The following is a 22,747-nucleotide window of genomic DNA, read 5'->3' as shown; positions in this document are numbered from 1 at the left end:
TGCCAGCAGCATGCCTGGCGCAGAGCAGATGGGCGCGATGCCACCCGGGAGCACCTCCTGATGGCCCTGGCCGACATCGATGTCCTTATGATCCGTGCGTCCTACTCAGAGCAGCAGATAGAGAGCAGGTAGTGGGGCAGGTGACACTGGCTGGGGATGGGGAATGCACAGAAAGGGCGGTGGGAACGTCCTGCCTCGCCCTCCAGGCTCACTGATGTCCGTCTGGATGTGGCCGTGCCCCATGCCACTGGCCGGCCACCGGCATTGGAGGTGGAGGACTGCACCTGCCCCCCTGGCTACCGCGGCCCCTCATGCCAGGTGAGCTCCCCACCATCCCCACAGCCTTGGTGACACAACTGGTGGCCCACACCTGTTCCTGTCCCTGCAGGACTGTGACGTGGGCTACACGCGCAGCACCAGCGGGCTCTACCTGGGCACCTGTGAGCGCTGTCAGTGCCATGGGCACGCCACTGAGTGCCACCCCGAGACCGGAGAGTGCCAGGTGAGCATGGCACTGTTGTGGGGATGGTGTGGGGGACACGGTGGGGACCCTTCTGTTATGCCAGCATCATCCTCTCCCCACAATACCAGGGCTGCCGGGACCACACGGAGGGTGTTCAGTGTGACAAGTGCCAGCCTGGCTATTATGGTGATGCCACCCGTGGGACCCCAGGCGACTGCAAGCCCTGCCCATGCCACGGTCCCCGTACTGACAGCCAGTAGGTGCTCTCCAGCCCTTTCTGTGTCCCCAGCGCAGCCAGCTGGGGCGCACCCATCACCCTTGTCCTCCTGTCCCGTGCAGGAGCTGCTTTGAGGACACAGACGGGCAGCCCACATGCAGTGCCTGCACTCCAGGACACACCGGGCGGCTCTGCGAGAGGTGCAGGGGACAGTGGTGTCAAGGAGGTGCGTGGGGGTGTTGAGGACCCCCCTCACCACCTTATTTCCTTCTTCCTCAAAGGTGCTTGCCTGGCTACGTGGGGGACCCACTGCGGGGAGAGCTGTGCCGTGGTGAGCCTTGGGGAGGGGAAAACGCAGTGTCCCCGTGCTGATGCTGGGGACCCTAGTTAACCTCTTTCCCCCCACTGCCATCCCCAGAACCAGGTGCTGCTGGTGGCCAGTGCCAGTGTGACATGCAGGGCAGCACCAGTGAGCAATGTGATGCCAGTGGGCTGTGCCAGTGCAAGGTGAGTCGTGTTCCCTTGCTGCGCCCTGTCCCTGTCCCTGTCCCAGGACGGGGATAACAACGTCACCTGCCCCATCCCACAGGCCAACGTGGAGGGCCCGCGCTGTGCCACCTGCCGCCCCCACCACTTCCACCTGAGTGCCGAAAACCCAGTGGGCTGCCTGCCCTGCTTCTGCATGGGCATCGTGCAGCACTGCACCAGCACCTCCTACTCCCGCGACACGGTGAGTCCCCCATCCCCTCAGGTCCCTGCTGTCCCCCGGTGTCCCCGAGGCACTCAGCCACTGTCCCACAGGTGCGGACTCCATTTGCTGCTGGGAGCTGGCAGGGCTTTGCGCTGGTGAACCGCCAGCGCAGCACCCGCGTGACCACTGGCTTCAGCGTGGAAATGGGCACCCAGGGGCCCCAGCTCACCTATGGGCGCTTTGGGGAGCTGTCCCCTGAGTCCTACTACTGGCAGCTGCCCCAGCCCTACCTGGGCGACAAGGTAACTGCTTGTGGGCATCCCTTCCCTGGGGCTGGTGGGGACCTTTGGCCCCAGCTGCTCAGATGTGGTGAGGACTCCCAGTGCCTCCTCCTCCCTCCTTCCTTTTCTTTCATTCTTCTTCCTCTTCCATTTTCACTTTCTCTTCTTCTTTTGCTCTTTTCTCTGCCCTTTTTCTTCTTATCTTCTGCTTTATCTTTTCAGTTTCCTTGTCTTCTATTCCTTTTTTCTCTTTTCCTCTCCTCTTTCTACTTTGCTTTTCTATTTTCTTTTATTCTTCTACTTCTTGTTTCTTTTCTCTTTTTTCCTTTTTGCCCTTTCTTCCTCTTTCCTTTTTCCTTTTTCCTTTTCTCCTTTCTCCTTTTTCTTTTCTCCTTTCTTTTTTCTCCTTCCTTTCTTCTCCATTTCTCCTTTTTCCCCTTTTCCCCCTATTTTTTCCTATTTTCCCCCTATTTTCTCCTCATTTCCCTTTATTTGTTCACTTTTTCCTTCCCCTTTCCATGTCCTCCTTCCCTTCCCTTTCCCCCTCTCCCTTCCCTTTCCCCCTCCCCACGTCCTTTTCCCAGTGGCAGCCCCAGTTTCCTCCCTACCTGCTGCTCTGAGCAGGGGCCCACACTTGCACTGGGCACCCCCAATTCCCACCACCCCTTTCCCACCCACAGGTGGGCTCCTACGGTGGGCGGCTCCGCTACACCCTGACCTACACCCCAGGGGGCCGGGGAGGCCCCCTGCCTGATGCCGACATCCAGATCACGGTCAGTAGGTGATTATGGGATTGCGGGGATGTTTGGCACTGGGATATGCTGACCCCCCCCTCTTCACCCACAGGGCAACGACATCACACTGGTCGCCTATCAGCCTGAACTGCTGCCCCGCACACCGCGTGCCTTTGAGATTGTTTTCCGGGAGGTAGGAGAATTGGGCTCAGCTGGTCCTCATCCTCCAGGGGGGTGCACTGAGGTGGTGCCCCCCTGACATCACCCCCTGCCTGCAGCACCACTGGCAGCGGCCAGACGGGCAGCCGGCCACACGGGAGCACCTGATGATGGCACTGGCGGACCTCGACGAGATCCTCATCCGTGCCACCTACGCCAGCAGCATGGCCTGGGCTGCCATTGCCGCCCTCAGCATGGACACAGCTGTCCCCCCCCGGCCCGGCCTGCCCCCAGCACCAGAGGTGGAGGAGTGCCGGTGCCCGCCGGGCTATCGCGGCCTGTCCTGCCAGGTGAGCTGGGATTGCAAGGCCTGTAGGCCCAGTGCAGCCTGCACTGCCCTGCACGCCGCATGGGGCCTGGTGCGGCCTGCGTGGTCCTACCCATCCTGCGGGCCTTGTTGTGGCCGTGGCACTGACTGTCTTTCTCTTCCCCTCAGGACTGTGCTCCTGGCTACACGCGCACTGGGGGAGGCCTGTACCTGGGGCACTGCGAGCTCTGCGAGTGCAATGGCCACTCCGACGCCTGCCACCCCGAGAGCGGCCTCTGCTCCGTGAGTGGGGAGGGCTGCTGGCAGCACACAGTGCTCTGGGATGGGGGGTCACCTGGCAGGGACATCCTCTCGTTGCTGTGTGCCCCACAGGGCTGCCTGCACAACACGGCGGGGGATTTCTGCGATCAATGTGCTCCTGGTTTCTACGGGGATGCCACCGCTGGCACACCTGAGGACTGCCAGCCCTGCGCCTGCCCGCTGCTGCACCCAGAGAATCAGTGAGTGCTGGGGGCTGTGGGCACGGGGAGGGGTCAGCCCCATGCTACCCTATTGTCCCTGCAGGTTCTCGAGGACCTGTGAGAGCCTGGGAGGTGGCGGGTACCGCTGCACTGCCTGCGAGCCAGGATACACCGGGCAGTACTGCGAGCGGTGAGCAGCATGGGGGCACCTGATGGGCTCACCCCAATATACCCATCCTGATAGACTCACCCCTGTGTCCTCACCCTGATGGATCCACCCCATTATCCACACTCTGAAGTACCCACTTTGGTATACCCACCCTAATATTCTCAGCCCGAAGGACCCACTCAGATACTTGCACCTCAGTGTACCCGCTTTGATATGCTCACCTTTACGTTGTCATCCCAACAATCAACTTGGCTCTCCTCACCCTCTGTCCACATCCTGATATCCCCACCTGACTAGAATGTATTCTATATTCATATCCTCTCCTCAACGTTTCCACCCCAAAACCTCCATTCCAGTATCGTGACTCAAATATAATCATCCCAATATCTCCATCCCAATATCCCCCCCATATTCTTATCCCTATATCCACACCTGAACATTCCCAACCCAATATCATCACCCCAATCCAACATCCTTCCTGTATCCCAACCCCAATATCTGTACTCCAACATCCACACCCCAGTATGGGCAACCTGACATTCCCATATCTTTGCCCCAACATCCTCACCTTGATTTTTCAGACCAATGTTGTCACCCCTTTTCCCCTCCCCAGCCTTCTCACAACCAATATCATCACATCCTCACCTGAGTATTCCTTACCCCAGTGTCCCCATCCTGATATCCCTCCCCCATAACATCACCCCCATATCCCCACCCCAAAATCCTCATCTCAGCACAGTCATTTCCTCACCCTGATATCCCCATCCCTATATCAACCCCAATATCCTCCTCTCATGTCCCCCCACAGGTGTGCTCCAGGCTATGCAGGAGACCCCAGTGTGAGGGGCCAGACCTGTGTCCCGCTGGGCTCACCGTCCCTGCTTGCTGTCCGTGTCCACCCACCGCGCACGGCAGTGCCGCAGGGCAGCGCAGTCACACTGCGGTGCCAGGCCAGTGGGGAGCCCCCGTTGTACTACCACTGGTCCCGGGAGGATGGACGGCCCCTACCCAGCAGTGCCCAGAGCCGGCGGCAAGGCAAGGTCTTGGGATGGGGATGGGGGTGGAGGCAGTAATGGGGACAAGAAAATGGGATAGGAGTAGGGCAGAGATGGGGATGCTTATAGTTGCCAACAGCCACGAGGAACTGAAGGGATTGGGACTTGGATAGGGCAGGGGTGGGGATGGGGATGAGAACGAGAGATGAGGGTGGGGACATGGGAGTCTCACCCACCCCATTCCCCCAGGTGAGGAGCTGCACTTCGCCAGCATCCAGCCCTCTGAGGCTGGTGTCTATGTCTGCTCCTGCCGCAACCTGCAGCACAGCAACACCAGCCGCGCTGAGGTCATCGTCACTGGTAGGGGATTGGGGGTGGTGGGGTGGTGACAGGGAATGAAGACACGGATGGGGCTCAGCCCTCTTGTCTGTGCACAGAGACCCCCACCAAGCCCATCACTGTCACTGTGGAGGAGAAGAGGGTGCAGAGAGTGAAGCCTGGGACTGATGTCACCTTCATCTGCACAGCCAAGAGCAAGGTGAGCAGGGGGCACAGGCACCCCTGAGAGCTCAGGAGGTCTCAAAGGGGAACCCATGAGTGCTTTCTGGGTCATCTGGGGAATATGGGCACTCATGGGTGCTCTCTGGATCCTTCAGGCCTTTTGAGTGCCCATGTCACCATACAGCCACCCTTAGGCACCAACATGGCCACAGGGACACACAGACACCCCTGGCCACCTCCCTGGACCCATGGTTCAGTGGCACCCTTGAGTGTCCACCAGGATGGCACACAGACACCCCTGGTTTTCCACACAGGGGTGGAAACACATTTAGATGCCCATCTGTCCCTGAGTGGGTCCTCGTGGTGCCATGCAGGGCACACAGACACCCCTGGGTGCCCATCCAACCGTGTGGGTCCTACAAGCACCCTTGAGTATCTCCTCACTCCCTGTCCTCCACCAGTCCCCTGCCTACACCCTGGTGTGGACACGACAGAACCACGGGACGCTGCCATCACGTGCCATGGACTTCAATGGCATCCTAACTATCCGCAACGTGCAGCCTGAGGATGCTGGTGTCTACGTATGCACTGGTTCCAACATGCTGGACATGGACGAGGGCACAGCCACACTCTACGTCCAGGGTGTGTTCCTCTCCCCCTAAAGCCTTGAGGGGTGCCTCCAAATGGGCAGGAGCTGAGCAGTGGGAGCCCCAAGTGTTGTTTGGGTGAAAGCTCCTGGAAAAGCTGGAACCCAGACACTGGGGTGACGGGCCCCATCAAGTTTAAACCTGGTCTTGCCCTTTCAGCCCCCTCGAAAACCCAGATGTATTATGGACCTGTGGAGTTTATGGAGGGGCACAGACCAGGTAAGTCACCGCAAGGGGACCTGTTTGGGGCCACGCACACCCCCTGCCTGCTGCATGCTGGGCTCCACCGCTTACCCCACACCACGCCATTGCTCTGCTTTGTGCCACCCCCTGGAGGGCACCGGCGCACCCTGAGCCCCCGCCACGTGTTACCACAGCTGCCACTGCCACCGCCCCCACCGCCAGTGTGGAGCCAGCGCAGCTGAGCGTGGCACTGGGGCAGCCAGCCGAGTTCCGCTGCGTGGCCACCGGCAGTCCCACACCCGCCCTCGAGTGGCTCGGTAGGTGCTCACCATGTGTGGGGACATGGGGACTGGGCTGGGGGATGCATTGGGGGTGATGTGGTGCCCGTGTCCCTGCAGGTGCACTGCCACCGCGAGCGATTGTCCAGGGTGACACGCTGCGGTTCAGTTCTGTCGAGCCATCTGATGAAGGGCACTACGCATGCCGCGCACGCAACAGTGCCGGGCAGGACATGGCACGGGGTTACCTTCAAGTGCAAGGTGAGCATTGCACCCCAATGTCCCCAGTGTCCTCTGATGTCCTTGATGTCCCCATTGCGGTGCTGGCACTGAACGCATGCTGCCTGCAGGTGCCAATGAGCCACGGGTGCAGGTTAGCCCAGAGAGGACGGAGGTGCAGGAGGGCTCAACAGTGCGGCTGTACTGCCGTGTGTCCGGGTCACCCTCTGCCACCATCTCCTGGGAGAAGCAGGGTGGCACTTTGCCACCCCAGGTGAGCTGGCTACAGCACCCAGAGGTGTTCTGGGGTCTGGTGGCATGCTCTAGGCACCACTCACCCCATCCCCATGCTGCAGTCCCGCTCTGAACGCACTGACATCGCCACACTGGTCATCCCTTCCATCACTGTTGCTGACGGTGGCATCTACCTCTGCGTGGGCACCAGTGCTGCTGGCACAGCCCGCGCCAGCATCGAGGTGGTGGTGGTGCCAGGTAAGGGTTGGGGATGCTGCTTTGGAGATGCCACAGGGTTTGGGGATGCTTTTGGGGTGCCCTGGGTGCCTGCTGCTTCTACAGCCCACCTTGATTCCTGTAGGAGCTGCACCACCTGTGCGTATCGAGTCCTCGTCACCTTCTGTCACTGAGGGACAGACCCTGGACCTAGACTGCGTGGTGGCAGGATCTGGCCAAGTCACTGTCACCTGGTACAAGCGTGGCGGCTCCCTGCCAGCAGGCCACCAGGTAGGGCACAGGGAACAGAAGGCCACTCCGAATCCTGCCCTGTGCTCCTCTCTCTGATACTGATGTGTCCCCGCCAGGTATCAGGATCCCGTCTCCGTGTCCCCCATGTCACTGTGGCTGATTCGGGCGAGTATGTGTGCCGGGCAAGCTCAGGGACCAGTGTCCGGGAGGCATCTGTCATCGTCACCGTTGTGTCCAATTCTGGTTTGCCCTATGGTGAGGCTGGGCCCTGCACTGCAGGTGGCCATGGATGGCCCCAGGTGTCATGCCATCATCCGACCATCACTCCTTCCCTCTCCAGGACGACCAGCCTCAGGTGGCCAGGCTCCCGTCAGGATTGAAGCATCCTCCTCTGCCGTGGCTGAAGGACAGACCCTAGACCTCAACTGTGTCGTTGCCAGCTCCTCTCAGGCCACTGTCACCTGGTACAAGCGTGGTGGGTCCCTGCCAGCCAGACACCAGGTAGGGCATGTCAGAGTCTGTCTCCAAGGTGGGGAAGGTCAGGAATGATTCATGTCCCTTGCAAGCCCAGTTATTACTGTGCGAGCCCAGGTGGACCCATGGAAGCCCCAGCAACACTATGCAGGCTCCGGTGTTCCTCTGTCCTTCCACAGGTGTCTGGTTCCCGCCTGCGTCTGCTACAGGTGACAGCGGCCGACTCGGGTGAGTACGTGTGCCGGGTGAGCAACGGGGCCACCACCAAGGAAGCCAGTGTCATGGTCACAATCGAGCCCAGCGGGGCCGGCTCCTACTGTGAGTGGGGATCAGGGGTTACACTGCCCACGGGCTGTCCTCATGAACTGCAGCACTGAGCTGGTGCTTGTGTGTTCCTGCTGGTGGAGCTCAGCCATTGTCACAATGCCACCCTCCTGTCTCCATCCCCAGCCTCGGGTGGCACGACACCACTACGCATTGAGTCCTCATCCTCCACTGTCACCGAGGGGCAGACCCTGGACCTGAACTGTGTCATTGCCAGTCCTGCACAAGCCACTGTCACCTGGTACAAGCGCGGTGGGTCCCTGCCTGCCAGGCATCAGGTAAGGGATGCACAGGGGACTGTCCTCAGGGTGCGATGGCTGGGTTTGACCCGTGGTCACATGCAAGCCCATGTGATCCTATGCAAGGGCAGATGATGCCATGCAAGCCCAATCAGCTCCACATGGAGTTCAGTGACCTCCTGCCTCCTCCTCACAGGTGTCTGGCTCCCGCCTGCGGCTGCTGCAGGTGACTGCAGCCGACTCGGGTGAGTACGTGTGTCGGGTGAGCAGCGGGGCCACCACCAAGGAAGCCAGCGTCATAGTGACAATCCAGCCCAGCGGGGCCAGCTCCTACCGTGAGTGGGGATGGGGAGGGAACAGGGATGTTTCCTGCAGGCAGGTGATGCTCCTTGGAGCTGCCACCCATGTGCGTACTCATTCTGGGTTCACTGTCACCAGGTGCCACCTGGTTACAGCCTTTGGGGGCAGCCCTGCACGCACACCTGTAGGGGTGCAAAGCTGCCATGCAGCCATGCAGAAAGCACCGAGCAGGGAGAAATGGAGCTGAACACCCACCATGTCCCTAGTAGCAGGGAGCATGACACAGCCTGAGTCCTGCTCCTGGTGGCCTCCCAGGATCCTGGTGCCCTTAGGTGGGCCACATTTGGTGGTGCATGATGCTGTCTGTAACTCTCCCATCTCGGTCCTCAGCCCCAGGTGGCACAACGCCACTGCGCATTGAGTCCTCATCCTCCACTGTAACCGAGGGGCAGATCCTGGACCTCAACTGCATCATTGCCAACTCTGCACAAGCCACTGTCACCTGGTATAAGCGTGGTGGGTCCCTGCCGGCCAGGCACCAGGTAGGGGACACAGAGGGGACTGTCTCTAAAGTAGGGAAGGTTGGGGCTGATCTACGGACCTATGCAAGGCCACATGGCTGTGTGCAAGCCTAGATGTTCTCAGGCAAACTCAAACATCCCCACACAAGCCCAGATTTCCTCAGGCAAAACCAGCTCTTGATTGGTCCTGTCAAAGCACAAATGGCATTTGTGCAAATCCAAATGATCCCATGTAAGCTCAAATGGCACCATGCAATTCCACATGTCCCCATGCAAGCCGAATTGGCAACCAGGCAGTTTCAAGTGGCCATATGCATGCATTGTCCTATGCAAGACCAAATAGCGTTTGCACAAGCCCAGATGGTCCCATGCAAACTGTCTTGGCTCCATGCAGTCCCAAGTCTCCTTGCAAACCAATGGCCCCTGTGCAAGCCTACAAATTCTCATGCAAGTCACAGCAGTCCCACACTGGCTCCAATGTCCCCCTGTCCCCTCTGCAGGTGTCTGGCTCCCGCCTGCGGCTGCTGCAGGTGACAGCGGCCGACTCGGGTGAATACGTGTGCCGGGTGAGCAGCGGGGCCACCACCAAGGAAGCCAGCGTCATGGTGACCATCCAGCCCAGCAGGGCCGGCTCCTACCGTGAGTGGGACTGGAAAGGGATGGGGACATGGGATCGTGTCACTACATGTCCCCATGGAGTGACCATGCTGCCTTCATCCCCAGCCTCTGGTGTCACACCCCCGGTACGCATTGAGTCCTCATCATCCTCCGTGTCTGAGGGACAGACTCTGGACCTTGACTGCATCGTGGCCAGCCAGGGCCAGGCCACCATCACCTGGTACAAGCGTGGCGGGTCCCTGCCGGCCAAGCACCAGGTAGGTGGGAATGTCAGTGAAGCACATTGAGGCTGAAAGAAGGGTTTTGGGGTGTCAAGATGTTCATCTGCTGTGTGTTCCTCCAGGTGTCAGGCACCCGCCTGCGCATCCCCCAGGTCTCAGCGGCCGATTCAGGCGAGTACGTGTGCCGGGTGACCACAGGCAGCGTCACACATGAGACATCCCTCATTGTCACCATCCAGACTGGTTCTGGCTCCTCATATGGTACTGGGAGTGTGGACTGGGAGGGCACACAAGGCCATGACCATGGGGTGTCTGCACCCACTGACCCCGCTGCTCCTCAGCTGTGGGCGTCACACCACCTGTGAGGATCGAGACTTCATCCGCCTCTGTCACTGAAGGACAGACCCTGGACCTCAACTGCATGGTGGCCGGGCAGGGCCACCCCCAGGTCACCTGGTACCGACGTGGTGGGGCTCTGCCCCCTAACAGCCAGGTAGGGTGCAAGGAGCTGGTGTCACTTGGAGGGCTTAGCCCTACAACTTGCACTGTCACTGCTCGCTGGTACTGACGTGTCCCTGCTGTGTCCAAACAGGTGTCGGGCACCCACCTGCGCCTCACCCAGGTGTCGGTGGCCGATTCGGGCGAATACGTGTGCCGGGTCACCCTGGGGACTGCCACGCAGGAGGCCTCCGTCATTGTCACCGTGCCCAGCAGTGCTGGCACCTATTACTGTGAGTGCAAGTGAAAGAGCAGCACTTGGGATAGACGTGTACCACCACGGTGCTGAATGTCCCCATTCCCTGTTCCCAGCCCCTGGAGCCTCCCAGCCTGTACACATTGAGTCTTCATCCTCTGCCATCGCCGAAGGACAGACCCTGGACCTCAACTGTGTGGTGGCAGGATCTGGTCCCACTACTGTCACCTGGTACAAGCGTGGTGGCTCCCTGCCTGCTGGCCACCAGGTAGGGCATAGAGAGTGGGAGGTCACCCCAATATCCTGTCCTGTCCTCCACTCTCTGGTACTGACATGTCCCCATGGTGTCCCCAACAGGTGTCAGGCACCCGCCTGCGCATCCCCCAGGTGTCAGCAGCCGATTCGGGTGAATATGTGTGCCGGGTGACTACAGGCGGTGTCACACAGGAGACGTCCCTCGTTGTCACCATTGATGATGATGCTGGCCCCTCCCGCTGTGAGTGCCATGCTGTGGATGGGGCTATGTGGACTGTGCTGGTCCCTGATGCTGGAAGGGACCTGAGCCTTAACTCTGCCCATGCAGCCTCCGGTGTCACGCTGCCTATCCACATTGAGTCCTCAGCATCCTCTGTCACTGAAGGGCAGACCCTGGACCTTGACTGCGTGGTGGCTGGCCAGGACCAGGCCACCTTCACCTGGTATAAGCGCGGCGGGTCCCTCCCAGCCAAGCACCAGGTAAGTGGGGATGTGGCAGGGTAGAGGCTGGTGGCCCCACGCATCCAGCTGATGCTACCCCTTGCCATCCCCCAGATGTCAGGGTCCCGCCTGAGGCTCTCCCAGCTCTCTGTGGCCGATTCGGGCGAGTACGTCTGCCGGGCAGACTTGGGCAGCACCTCCCGTGAGGCCACTGTTGTTGTCACCGTCACCTCACGTGACAGCTCCAGCTACCGTGAGTGCATCCACAGGGCAAAGAAGAGAACTGGTGCCAGGGGCAGTGTGGGTGACCTCAGTGGCTTCCCTGTCCCTTGTCCCCACAGGGCTGCAGAGCCCCATCATCTCCATTGACCCGCACAGCATGGCTGTGGCCCCGGGCGAGGATGCCACCTTTAAGTGCCGCATCCATGATGGTGCTCGGCCCATCAACATCACCTGGCGGATGGGACCTAGCCAACACCTCCAAGGTACAGTGGTCCCTTGGGTGGCCCAGGCATGGTCCCTGTGGTCACCCAGGCACTGAACCTTCTCCTTGCCCAGATAATGTGAAGATCAGTGCCAATGGTTCTGTCATCTCCATCACTGGTGCCCATGTGGGCAACCAGGGTGCATACCACTGTGTTGCCTCCAACCGCTTTGGCGTTGCCAGCAGCGTTGTCAACCTCCTGGTGCAAGGTACAAGTTGGCTGGGTGTCCCCATCTCTGTCCCTACGTCCTCATGCTTCACATGCTCTTAGGGTGGTGATGTCTCCATCCTTGTCCCCATATTGTCACCCATATGCTCCAGGATGGTCGTGGTGCCTCCATTTCCATTCTGATGTCTCTATCCCTATATTGATATCTTCTGTATCTTGTGGTGTCCCCATCCCCTTATGGCCTTGGTGCCCAAAGGGTGGTAGTGATCCCGTCCCTGTCCTTTTGGGATGTTCTTCGGATGCTTCTGGGGTGGTGGTGTCCCCGTCCCTATGCTGACATCCTTCAGGTGCCCTTGGGGTGGCGGTTCCATGTTCCTATGCAGATATCCTTCAGGCACCCCTGGGGTTTCAGATACCCCTGTATCTCCACCTCCTTCCCTGTGATGTCCTCCAGGTGCCCCTCGGGTGGTGATGTCCCCGTGCCCATCCCCACACTGACTCCTTCCCCACCCTCCAGGTGCCCCCACAGTGTCAGTGATGCCACCAGGTCCTGTGACAGTGAAGGAAGGCAAATCTCTCAGCCTGGAGTGCCTGGGCCGGGGTGAGCCACGGCCCCTGGTGCGCTGGAGCCGACTGGGTTCACGGCAGAAGGTGGAGCACCAGACGCTGCTGCACATGGACAGCCAGGCTGTGCTGCAGGTGAGTGGGACATCCCAGGGTGCTGCATACTCCAGGACATGTGAGGTGCTCACTATGCACTCTCTCCCCTCACTAGCTCTCACCAGCCAAACCAGAGCACGCTGGGACCTACATCTGCACAGCACAGAGTGCCCTAGGTTCAGCACAAGCTCGTGTGGATGTCAGCGTGGAGACGGCACAGAGGCACCCTGGGGCCCCCAGGGTCACTGCACCACCCTCCGTCACAGTGGTGGCTGGGGACACTGCCATGCTGCACTGCTCAGCTACAGGTAGGGGATGGGGACAGTCTCTATGGGAACCTGCCTGGACCCCCTGCCCTGGGTGACATGGGGTGATGTGCCCACAGGAGAGCCAGAGCCCAGGATTGAGTGGTCGAAGCTGCGGGCACCACTGCCCTGGCAGCACCGCGTGGTGAATGGCACCCTGGTGATTCCCCGTGCTGCGCAGCAGGACTCAGGCCAGTACATCTGCAATGCCAGCAGCCCCACCGGCTTCACTGAGGTTTTCATCACCCTGGATGTGGAGAGTAAGGGACTACGGTTTGGGTCCACACTCTGTCACCGCCCTTTGCTGCTTTCCCTCCATCTTTCTGTCTAACCCTTCCAGATCTGCTCATGTCCTTCCCCATCACTTCTCATACTCTTCTCACACATATTTCCATCCTCACTCTTCCATCTCAGCATTCATTGTCTTCTCCAGCACTTCATGGACACCTTCATTCACCCCTTCCCCTTGATGTTTCCATTGCCTTGTCCATCTCTGCACTCATCATCTCACCAGCTGTGCTCACACTCCTCTCCATCCACTGTCCACAAATCCACTTGTTTCTCAGCCATCCCAGCATTCATCCCTGCATACAGCTCTTACTGCATCTGCTCACACTCTTCCATCCTTCCACAACTCATGAAGCTGTCATCACTCACCCACCCTGGCACTCAGCTGAGTGTACGTTGCTGTTCACATCCATCTTTTCCTGTGGCAATACAAGAAAAGCTGTTCAGAGCAGCAGCTGTGGAGCAAGATAAACAGCATTTTCCTTGTGGATCCATCCTTTATCCCTCATCTGCACAGTTCTCTCTCTTTTGCTGCTTACTACTCCATCCATCCCTTCTTCACCCACTTTTATCCCGTCTATCACTTATCCATCTCAGCTGGTTCTGTACGTCCCTTTGTCTTGGGTGTGTCTGTAACGCATCCATCCAAGCACTCATCCCCACACACATCTACCTTCCCCCACAACCATTCCTTGGAGATCAGTCCACTTGTCCTTCCCTGCTCATGTCTCTCTTTTCTCCATCCATCCCCTTCTCTTGCTTACATCCCTGCACCCATCCCTGCACGTATCCAGCTTCACCCACACCCCTCCATCCATCCCTTCCTCTCATCCATCTCTCACCCATCCCAGCACAGCTCCATTCCCACCCCACCCACACCGTCCCACTGCCACTCTGTGCCCCTCTGACACCTTCATTCCCCATCCCGTCCTCACCGCGTGCTGACTGCTCCACCCCACAGCCCCGCCATACGCCACAAGCTTACCAGAGGACAGTGCGGTGCATGCGGGTGACACGGTGCAGCTGCAGTGCCTGGCCCATGGCACCCCACCACTGCTCTACACTTGGGACAAGCTCAATGGCAGCCTGTCGCCCCGCGCTGTGCCCCGTGCCGGTCTCCTGCGCATCAGCCCCACGCTGCCCGCTGACGCCGGCACCTACCGCTGCATGGTCACCAACCGTGTGGGCAGAGCTGAGACCTTCGCCCGCATCGCTGTCCATGGTGAGTGCCCGGGTGCCCCACATCACGCTGGGGCTGCCCGCCATGCCCAATGTCACCTTTACATCCCATGCAGGTGATGGTGGTGGTGACAGCCATGGTCCTCTGGCCGTGCGGGTGACACCGGGGAGCTTGGTGAGAGGGGTGGGCAGCACGGCTGAATTCGCCTGCACCGCGTCAGATCCACGGGCGCACCTGGAGTGGCTGAAGGACAGTGGGGAGCTGCCCCCCCGGCACAGCGTGCGGGATGGGGTGCTGCGGTAAGGCAGGACAGGGTGGTGTGGGGTGCAGGCAGTGCCCCACAGGTCCCACAACTCATGTGTCCCCAATGTTCCCGCAGGATCCCAGAGTTGGCGCAGGGAGCACAGGGGGTGTACGTGTGCCGGGCCAGTGCTCCGGGTGGGCAGGCGGAGGACAGGGCCACGCTCACCGTACAGGGTAGGAGCCACTGACCTGACCCTGCAAACAGCAGCACCTTGCTGCCCCTGAGCCCCTGCTGCACCTGCAGGTGCCTGCTGACCCCAGCCCCATATACCCCGGTACCCCTCATTGCCCCAAACCCATGGGCACTTGCTCAGCCTGCCTGCTCTTCCCACAGGCTCCCTGGTACCCTTATCACCCCATGCCCCAGGTACCCTTGTTTTCTTCCTGTAGGCACCCCAATCCCTCCCCATACACCTGGGCATTCTGATACCTCTTATTTTCCCCATGCCCTCAGATACCTTGGTATGCCCAATTTTCCCTCATGCTCTGCAGCAGCCTACAGGTCAATCTCTGCATGCCTACAGGCACCACAGAATTCATGTTTCTTCCCATGCCTACAGTCAGCCTGACACTCACCTATTTCTTCCCATTCCCCTTAGTGCCCCGCTACCCTCTGTTCTCTCATTGTTGCCCTCAGGCTCCCTGGTGTCCCCCATCTCCCCCCATCCATGTGCACCTTGGTACCCCTCATCTCTCCCATGGGACACCTATGGGCACCCCAATGCCCCCTGTTTCTCCCCATGTACTCTGGTACCCCTACTTCCCCATAACTATGGGTACCCCAAAATTCCTTATCTCCCTGTACCCGTGGACACTCTGGTTCTTCTCACCTCTCCCAACAGGCACCCTGGTACCCCCAGTCTCTCACTTTGCTGGTTCCCTCCTCAAATCTTATGGTGCTTCCCCATGCCTGGGGTCACCCCTAAACCATCCTTTCCCCCTTCAAGCTCTGCCCAGGGCCCTGATTAACATCCGAACGGCGGTGCAGACAGTGCTGGTGGGCATGGAGGTGGAGTTGGAGTGCCTAGGGCTGGGCGAGCCACGGCCCCATGTCACCTGGAGCAAAGTGGGGGGCCAAATCCGCCCAGGGGTGCTGGTTCACGCTGGCACCCTGACCATTGAGCGGGTGGAGCGGGCGGATGCGGGGCAGTACCGCTGCACTGCCACCAATTCTGTGGGCACCGTGCAGTCCCACGTCATCCTCCATGTGCAAGGTGAGCAAAGATGGGAACTCAAAAGTGGGGAGGGTATCCCCAACCCCAGCACAAGGGGTGACGGCTCTGTCTGTCCACAGCTGCCCCACACATTGCCGGGCAGCCGGAGGTGAAGGAGGTGTCAGTGGGCTCAGTGGCTGTTCTGCCCTGCTTGGCATCTGGCTTCCCTGTGCCGGAGATCAGCTGGAGCAAGGTGAGCAGGGATGCAGGGACATGAGGCTGTGGGAAGTCAGGGTTGGGTGCCCTGTGGGTGCTCACCCCTGATGTCCTCACAGATGGAGGGGGAGCTGCCGGAAGGCGCGCGGGTGGAGGGCACAGCCCTGATGCTGCCAGCCGTGCGCCTTGAGGATGCTGGTGTCTATGCCTGTGCTGCCAGCAACAGCCGCGGCCAGGAGAAAGCTTTCTATGTGCTGAAGGTGCGAGGTGAGTACTGGATTGGAAGGCTGGGGGGGACTACATCCCTGTCTGTGCTGAGTCCCATGTCCCTGCAGAGCACCTGGTGCCCTACTTCACGCAGACTCCCCGCTCCTTCCTGCTGCTGCCCACCATCAAGGATGCCTACAAGACCTTTGAGATCCAGATCACCTTCAGGCCTGATGCTGCCGATGGTGAGCACTGAGGGGGCCCCTCAACCCCCTGAGCCTGACTATGCCTCAATGGCCTGCTCTCATTTCCTTCTCTTTCCTCCTCTGTCTGTCTGTCCTCCTTTTCATCTCTCTCCCTCCTTTAGCTCTCATTCTGTACTCAGGTGAGCTCTCACCCCGGGGACCTTTGTTCTCCCTGCTCCCCGGGGTGCTTCTGTGCTGCCCTGTGCGGTGGCTGTGCTCACCCTGCTGTGTCCCCATAGGGATGATCCTGTACAATGGGCAGCGCAAGAGCAGTGGTGCCGACTTTATCTCCTTTGGGCTGGTGGGCGGGCGCCCTGAGTTCAGGTGAGAGCACAGGAAGGTACTGCTGGCTGGAGGGGCAGCACACCCCTCACCCCATATATCTCCCCATTTGATGGTAGGTTTGATGCTGGCTCTGGCATGGCCACAATCCGAGACCCGACGCCGCTACGCCTGGGCAAGTACCACACCGTGCGCCTCTTCCGCAACCTGACTCGTGGCTCGCTGCAGGTGGATGGGCAGCCCCCTGTTAATGGGACTTCACAGGTACAGGGTGCGGGCACCCCACAGCTATGGGGGGATTTGGGGCGGCTGTGCTCACCCCCCTGTGCCTGCAGGGCAAGTTCCAAGGACTGGACCTGAATGAGGATCTGTACCTCGGCGGGTACCCCGACTACGCTGCCGTGGCCAAGACGGGGCTGAGCCGTGGCTTTGTGGGTATGCAGTGAGACAGTGGGAGCAGGGGGCCAGCACTGGGGTTGGGGCTGAGCATGTGTCCCTGCTGTGTCCCATAGGCTGTGTGCGCCAGCTGCGCATCCAGAATGAGGAGGTGGCCTTTGGGAAGCTGGACCTGCAGGCACACGGTGTCTCCAACTGTCCCACATGCCAGGACCAGCCCTGCCGGGTGAGTCTGGGGATGATATGCACCGTCCCCTTCTGCTGGTCCCATTCCTGGTGCTTATCTGTGTCCCCAACCCACAGAATGGTGGCATCTGCGAGGATGCCGAGAGCAGCACCTACATCTGCCGCTGTCCCCAAGGCTTCACCGGCAGCAACTGCGAGTACTCGCAGGCCCTGCATTGCCACCCAGGTGGGTGCCCACACCACAGGGACATCATCTGCTGCTCTCTGTGTGCGGGGAGCCCCAGAGCTCATCTCCTGTCTCTATCCCCTGTCCTTGGGCAGAGGCGTGTGGACCCGATGCCACCTGCATCAGCCGGCCAGATGGACAAGGCTACAGCTGCCGTTGCCACCTGGGCAAGACTGGGGAGAGGTGCACTGAAGGTGGGCACAGCCAAGGGTGGAGCACGGGGTGGGGACAATGCCAGGGACAGTGGTGTGGGGCTGGGACCCTCCTGGGGGTGTGCATGGGGATGGGACCAACCTGGGGACAGGACCAACCTGGGGACAGGGACATGGGGAGCAGGAGGACCCCTTTGACGACACAGACATGGGAATGGGGATGAGAATGACTTTGGGGACAAGGGCAAGGGGCTGGGAGCCCCTGGGGACACAGGTATGGAGAATGGGGATGACATGAGGGGCTTAATCATTGGGGTGGGGATGACACAGTTCTGACTGCCCTGGGGATGGAGGCATGGGGCTGGGAACAACCCCAGAGACAGGGATGTGGGGATGGGGTGGCCCTGGAGACAGGGGCATGGGAGTAGAGCAACCTTGAGGGCACTATGGAGATAACTCTGGGGACATGGGCACGGGGATGGGACCCCCTGGGGACATGGACATAGGGCTGGGACCACTCTGGAGACACAAGCATGGATCTAGTCTGGGGCAGAAACATGGAGATGGAGGTCACCCTGGGGACACGGACATGGGATTGGGACCAACCTGGGGAAGCGGGCAGGATGGAGACAGGGAACTAGTTGCCAGCCTGGGGATGTGGTCATCATGGACACAACGGGGATGGGGAATTGGGGACCACCTTGGGGACACAGAAATGGGGCTGAGTACCATCCTGGGAGATGGGGATGGTGGAGACAGGGGATGAAGTACCAGCCAGGGGAATGGGGGCACTGTGGGGATGGGTGCTGAGGTGTGGGTGCTGCAGGGGAAGCAGTGAGCGTGCCGTCCTTCGACGAGGTGGGCGCCTTCGTATCGTACCCACCCCTGACCAACGTGCACCATGAGCTGCGGGTGGAAGCTGAGTTCCTGCCACGTGCACCTGACGGACTGCTGCTCTTCAGTGCTGGCAAAGCCTCCCCAGTTGAGGACTTTGTCGCCCTCGCCATGGTCGGTGGCCATCTCGAGTTCCACTATGAGCTGGGCTCAGGTAGGCTGGCACAGCGCGGCAGGGCGTGGTGTCACGGAAGGAGCTCTGGTGTTACCGTGAGGGCTCTGGCCTGGCTGGGATGGCCTGGCATCAGTGGGGTTCCCAAGCTTTATGGGATCCCTTGGTATCAGTGGAGCCCCCAGACATCGTTAGTGTCCCCAGGCATCACTGATGTCACTGAGGGTCCCAAGCAGTACTGCCTCCTCCCCCTTATGATCAGCTGGGGTTTCTGGCTGTCACTCAGGTTTCCAGGCACTGCCAGATTCCCCAAATTTCACTAAGAAACTTGAGCATCTCAGGGGTCCCTCAGGATCTTTTTTGTCCCTGGGAGTTGTCAGCATCTCTGGGCACCATTGGGTCTCCTGATGACCGTGGGCTGTCTGGACACAGCTGGGGTCTCTGAGCACCATGAGGGTCCCAGCATATCCCTGGGGTTCGCAAACATCAACAAGGTCCCCAAGCACCACCAGGGTCCCCAACTCCTGGTGCCCCTGGGCTTCCCTGGGGGCAATGGCAGTGCCAAGTTGTGGCATCACCCTGCCACACTGCAGGCACGGCGGTACTGCGGAGCATCGAGCCAGTGGCGCTGGGCCGCTGGCACCGGGTGACAGCTGAGCGGGTGCACAAGGATGGGACGATGACGGTGGACGGCGGCGCCCCAGTGCAGCGCTCTTCACCTGGCAAGAGCCAGGGGCTCAACCTGCACAGCCCTCTCTACCTCGGGGGAGTGGAGCCCCCACTGCGGCCCCCCACCAATGCCTCCTTCCAGGGGTGCATCGGCGAGGTGAGCCCCCCAGGCACTAATGTGGGGTCCCCCTGGTGCAGGATGCCCTGGGTTAAACCCTCATGTCTGGTGCAGGTCTCCATCAATGGGAAGAAGGTGGATCTGTCGTACAGCTTCCTGCGCAGCCGGGGTGTGGGGCAGTGTGGGCAGAGCTCGCCCTGCCTGCACACACCTTGCCTGCACGGCGGCCGCTGTCTGCCCCTGCCCACTGGCAGTCCACCGTTCCGCTGCCTCTGCACCTCTGGCTTCAGTGGTGAGCGCTGTGGGGCTGGGTGTGTGTGCAGTGTACATGTGCTATGCTTGCACACTGTGCATGCGAGTGGGTGCGGGAGGTGCTGAGACCCCGTGTGCCCGTGTCACCATGTGCCACCACCGTGTCCCCAGGGCCACGCTGCGAGCGGGAGGCTGACCGGTGCCTGGAGCACAACCCCTGCCTGCATGGCGGCACCTGCAAGGACAATGGATGCATCTGCCCCGAGGGCTACGCTGGCCCCTACTGCCAGCACGGTGAGCTGGGGGTGTGGGGACATGGGGATGCGTGGGGAAGTGCCACCAGTCCCCATCACCCTCTCACCCGCAGGCGCAGCGCTGTCAGAGCTGGACCAGGACTGGCAGGAGGGCAGCGGTGGCAGCGGTGAGCTCCGCAGGGTGCTGTGCACCCGTTTTCCCTTTATGTCACCCAAACCTGCTGCTGGGATGTGCTCAGTGGTGCCTCCTCTCCCCGTCTCTCTGCAGACACCCCTGGGCAGTTCAGCGCCATGTTCCATGAGGGCTCCTACCTGGCCCTGCCCGGCCACCTCTTCTCCCATGGGTGAGTGACAGCAGGGACAGGGACCCTTGTGGCATCACACCCATCACAGTGTTGCACCTCTTCCCACTGCACCCACAAGAGTGCTGCACCCCTTTCCTGCAGCATTGCACCCATTGCTGCATTGAACCTTTCTCCTGGTGCTGCATCCATCACAGCGTTGCATCCTTCCCAGCATGCTGTACTCTTCCCACTGCATTGCACCTTTCCAGTGGCATTGCACCCTTCAAGGCTGCTTCACTCTCTCCTGCAGCATTGTACCCATTATGGTGCTGCATCCTTTCCTGCAGCATCACAGCCATCGTGACTTAGTACTCCTCCTGCCATGTTGCACCCATTGTATTCTTGTACACATTGCATCCTTGCACCCACTGTGCTGTTGCACCTGCTGCATCCTTGTACCTGTTGCATTCTCGCACCACACGCATTCTTGTTTCAATTGCATTCTTGCACCCATTGTGTTGTACCTGCTGCATTCTTGAACCCACTGCATTTCTGCACCCTTTATTTCTTGTACCCACTACATGCTTGCACCCATGGTGTTGTACTCTCGCAGGCTCTGTACCCATGCCCTGCCCCTCTTGTTGCAGCGCACCTGATCTTCAGGACACCATTGAGCTAGAGCTGAGGACAAGCAGCACTGAGGGGCTACTGCTGTGGCACGGGGCGGTGAGCAGGGACACGGCCAGGGCATGCAGCCCTGGGGAGGGGTCGGGGTTGTCCCCATCCCGCTCACAGCCCTGATGTGCCTACAGGAGAGTGGCAAAGCCAAAGACTTCGTGGGGCTGGGTCTGAAGGATGGGCACCTGGTGTTCAGGTGAGGGGTAAACCTGTGTCCCTTGGGGCCCCACAGCACTCATGTGTCCCCATGCTCAGCCCGGTGTCCCCTCAGCTACCAGCTGGGCAGCGGCGAGGCCACCATCATCTCCGAAGACCCTGTCAATGACGGCGAGTGGCACCACGTGATGGCAGCCAGGTGGGGTTGGGACACGACGGTGTGGGGATTGGGGTTGGGACACAATGGTGTGAGGATTGGGGTTGGGACACAATGATGTGGGGATTGGGGTTGGGACATGGGTGCTGATGTTGCCCCCACAGGCAGGGCCGGCGCGGGTGGCTGCAGGTGGATGGGGAGGAGCCGGTGTTTGGAGAGTCCCCTGGAACCAACGTCATGGCCAACACCCAGGGCAACATCTACATCGGTATGGATATGTGGAGAGTGGGGACACGGCATGGGAGGGGCACAGCACAGACAGGACAGGATATGTGATGGGACATAGTGGAGTATGGTGGAGGGAGAACACAGGAGATTGTATGGGATAGGACATGGTGTGGGAACAGGATGGGACACAGGGCAGAGGATGCTACAAAGTATGGGACATGGTGGGACACAAAACACAGGATGGGACACAAGGGGATGTGGTTGTGGGGTGGGACATGATGAGGCACTGGGGGCAGTGGGACAGGACACGAATGCAAGACTGTACGTGATGGGGCATGGAATGGGATGTGAGACATGGCGTGGGGTGGGATATGGGAGAGGACATAAGAGACATGATATGGGACATGGTATGGGATGTGGGACAGGACAAGAGAGTGGACATGGGAAGGGGACATATGGTGCTGGGATGTGACATGGGGCAGGACGTGAGCAGCAGACCTACATGAGGATTGTGGGGTGCTGCGTCCTCCTGTTCCCACACTCACGTGCCCCCCGTTCTGCAGGCGGTGCCCCAGACCCCCGCAGCCTCACAGCCGGCAAGTTCCTCACCGGCGTGTCGGGATGTGTGCGGGGCCTGGTGCTGGCGCCCGCGGGGACCCCCCGGCACCCCACTGACCTGCGGCACGGCGTGGTGGGCGGCTCTGCCGTTGCCCCCTGCCCCTCGTAGCCCCCCTCCTACCCTCCCACAGCTCGGGGGGATGAATTTTGTCGGGTTTATTATTATTTTTCCAAAAAGCCACGAGAAAAAGGTGCTTCGCTGCCCTGGGATGGCTCCGGGGGGGCCGGGACCCCACAACAATGTTTACACCCCCCCTCCCCACTCCCGACCCGAGCCACGCTGGGGCGGCTGGGCCGCTCAGGTGCCTCCTGGGGTGGTACCTGGGTGGGGGGCGCAAGGGACAATCGTGGGAGTTGGCGGGGACGGCGGGATCCCCCAACCCCCCTGTGCTGGGACAACTATTAAAGGAGAGAGAACCAGCGCGGGGGTCGGGTGTGGGTCTGTCATTGAAATGGGGCACGGGGCTCCAGGCCGCACTGGGGGCTGTTGTGGGGGTGGGAAAGCTGCTGTTTGGAGCGGGGGATGGAAGCGTGGGGTGGTGAGGGGACACAGGGAGGTGCGGGTGTGGGGTCCAAAATGTGTCAGAGCCGGGAGCAGCTGCTTATGGTGGGGGGATGTGTGGATTCGGGTGTGGTGTGGGGGGATCGGGCGGGCGGCTACGGGGACACGGGACAGGCCTAAGAGCACGGGAGGGACCGGAGGGGTCCCGGGGAGCCGGGACACAGACATGGAAGGTGTAAGGGATCCAGAGCGGAGGA

At 60.3% G+C, this 22,747-nt stretch overlaps 1 protein-coding gene across 10 annotated transcripts in view; it reads left to right on the top strand.

The window, feature by feature from the left end:
- HSPG2 (heparan sulfate proteoglycan 2) overlaps positions 1 to 22,409 on the top strand; it is a 30,627-nt gene extending 8,218 nt beyond the window's left edge. For 4 of the 10 annotated variants that reach the window (XM_032448681.2, XM_085508809.1, XM_085508804.1 and 1 more), the window contains 69 exons: positions 10 to 128; positions 207 to 318; positions 389 to 502; positions 592 to 719; positions 803 to 880; positions 962 to 1,011; positions 1,099 to 1,187; positions 1,270 to 1,410; positions 1,482 to 1,673; positions 2,333 to 2,425; positions 2,499 to 2,579; positions 2,665 to 2,895; positions 3,042 to 3,155; positions 3,246 to 3,373; positions 3,438 to 3,524; positions 4,312 to 4,538; positions 4,748 to 4,858; positions 4,936 to 5,036; positions 5,461 to 5,641; positions 5,806 to 5,865; positions 6,024 to 6,146; positions 6,228 to 6,368; positions 6,458 to 6,600; positions 6,683 to 6,818; positions 6,922 to 7,067; positions 7,145 to 7,283; positions 7,369 to 7,529; positions 7,682 to 7,820; positions 7,953 to 8,104; positions 8,262 to 8,400; positions 8,756 to 8,907; positions 9,387 to 9,525; positions 9,610 to 9,761; positions 9,848 to 9,986; positions 10,067 to 10,218; positions 10,318 to 10,456; positions 10,536 to 10,687; positions 10,777 to 10,915; positions 11,003 to 11,154; positions 11,230 to 11,368; positions 11,457 to 11,600; positions 11,674 to 11,808; positions 12,286 to 12,467; positions 12,544 to 12,736; positions 12,814 to 12,993; positions 13,983 to 14,243; positions 14,317 to 14,500; positions 14,581 to 14,678; positions 15,452 to 15,718; positions 15,799 to 15,911; positions 15,994 to 16,141; positions 16,210 to 16,326; positions 16,566 to 16,650; positions 16,728 to 16,872; positions 16,944 to 17,043; positions 17,121 to 17,230; positions 17,308 to 17,416; positions 17,512 to 17,610; positions 18,395 to 18,616; positions 19,168 to 19,400; positions 19,476 to 19,653; positions 19,785 to 19,907; positions 19,981 to 20,034; positions 20,136 to 20,211; positions 20,799 to 20,877; positions 20,964 to 21,025; positions 21,101 to 21,184; positions 21,307 to 21,410; positions 21,934 to 22,409. In XM_032448681.2, coding sequence (XP_032304572.2) covers positions 10 to 128; positions 207 to 318; positions 389 to 502; positions 592 to 719; positions 803 to 880; positions 962 to 1,011; positions 1,099 to 1,187; positions 1,270 to 1,410; positions 1,482 to 1,673; positions 2,333 to 2,425; positions 2,499 to 2,579; positions 2,665 to 2,895; positions 3,042 to 3,155; positions 3,246 to 3,373; positions 3,438 to 3,524; positions 4,312 to 4,538; positions 4,748 to 4,858; positions 4,936 to 5,036; positions 5,461 to 5,641; positions 5,806 to 5,865; positions 6,024 to 6,146; positions 6,228 to 6,368; positions 6,458 to 6,600; positions 6,683 to 6,818; positions 6,922 to 7,067; positions 7,145 to 7,283; positions 7,369 to 7,529; positions 7,682 to 7,820; positions 7,953 to 8,104; positions 8,262 to 8,400; positions 8,756 to 8,907; positions 9,387 to 9,525; positions 9,610 to 9,761; positions 9,848 to 9,986; positions 10,067 to 10,218; positions 10,318 to 10,456; positions 10,536 to 10,687; positions 10,777 to 10,915; positions 11,003 to 11,154; positions 11,230 to 11,368; positions 11,457 to 11,600; positions 11,674 to 11,808; positions 12,286 to 12,467; positions 12,544 to 12,736; positions 12,814 to 12,993; positions 13,983 to 14,243; positions 14,317 to 14,500; positions 14,581 to 14,678; positions 15,452 to 15,718; positions 15,799 to 15,911; positions 15,994 to 16,141; positions 16,210 to 16,326; positions 16,566 to 16,650; positions 16,728 to 16,872; positions 16,944 to 17,043; positions 17,121 to 17,230; positions 17,308 to 17,416; positions 17,512 to 17,610; positions 18,395 to 18,616; positions 19,168 to 19,400; positions 19,476 to 19,653; positions 19,785 to 19,907; positions 19,981 to 20,034; positions 20,136 to 20,211; positions 20,799 to 20,877; positions 20,964 to 21,025; positions 21,101 to 21,184; positions 21,307 to 21,410; positions 21,934 to 22,097 — 9,360 coding nt within the window. In that variant the 3' untranslated portion in view covers positions 22,098 to 22,409. Of the gene's footprint in view, positions 1 to 9; positions 129 to 206; positions 319 to 388; positions 503 to 591; positions 720 to 802; positions 881 to 961; positions 1,012 to 1,098; positions 1,188 to 1,269; positions 1,411 to 1,481; positions 1,674 to 2,332; positions 2,426 to 2,498; positions 2,580 to 2,664; positions 2,896 to 3,041; positions 3,156 to 3,245; positions 3,374 to 3,437; positions 3,525 to 4,311; positions 4,544 to 4,747; positions 4,859 to 4,935; positions 5,037 to 5,460; positions 5,642 to 5,805; positions 5,866 to 6,023; positions 6,147 to 6,227; positions 6,369 to 6,457; positions 6,601 to 6,682; positions 6,819 to 6,921; positions 7,068 to 7,144; positions 7,284 to 7,368; positions 7,530 to 7,681; positions 7,821 to 7,952; positions 8,105 to 8,261; positions 8,401 to 8,755; positions 8,908 to 9,386; positions 9,526 to 9,609; positions 9,762 to 9,847; positions 9,987 to 10,066; positions 10,219 to 10,317; positions 10,457 to 10,535; positions 10,688 to 10,776; positions 10,916 to 11,002; positions 11,155 to 11,229; positions 11,369 to 11,456; positions 11,601 to 11,673; positions 11,809 to 12,285; positions 12,468 to 12,543; positions 12,737 to 12,813; positions 12,994 to 13,982; positions 14,244 to 14,316; positions 14,501 to 14,580; positions 14,679 to 15,451; positions 15,719 to 15,798; positions 15,912 to 15,993; positions 16,142 to 16,209; positions 16,327 to 16,565; positions 16,651 to 16,727; positions 16,873 to 16,943; positions 17,044 to 17,120; positions 17,231 to 17,307; positions 17,417 to 17,511; positions 17,611 to 18,394; positions 18,617 to 19,167; positions 19,401 to 19,475; positions 19,654 to 19,784; positions 19,908 to 19,980; positions 20,035 to 20,135; positions 20,212 to 20,798; positions 20,878 to 20,963; positions 21,026 to 21,100; positions 21,185 to 21,306; positions 21,411 to 21,933 lie in introns of all 10 variants that reach the window. The other 6 variants (XM_085508810.1, XM_085508808.1, XM_085508807.1 and 3 more) reach the window with 5 other exon arrangements.
- The last annotated feature ends 338 nt before the right edge of the window (positions 22,410 to 22,747 follow it).

The sequence above is a fragment of the Coturnix japonica genome, chromosome 9, assembly GCF_054131305.1.
Source record: "Coturnix japonica strain WE chromosome 9, WE-NBRP24, whole genome shotgun sequence".
NCBI lineage: Eukaryota > Metazoa > Chordata > Aves > Galliformes > Phasianidae > Coturnix > Coturnix japonica.
Note: the sequence above shows the minus strand (reverse complement) of the source record. Positions and strands in the feature narration are given on the sequence as shown.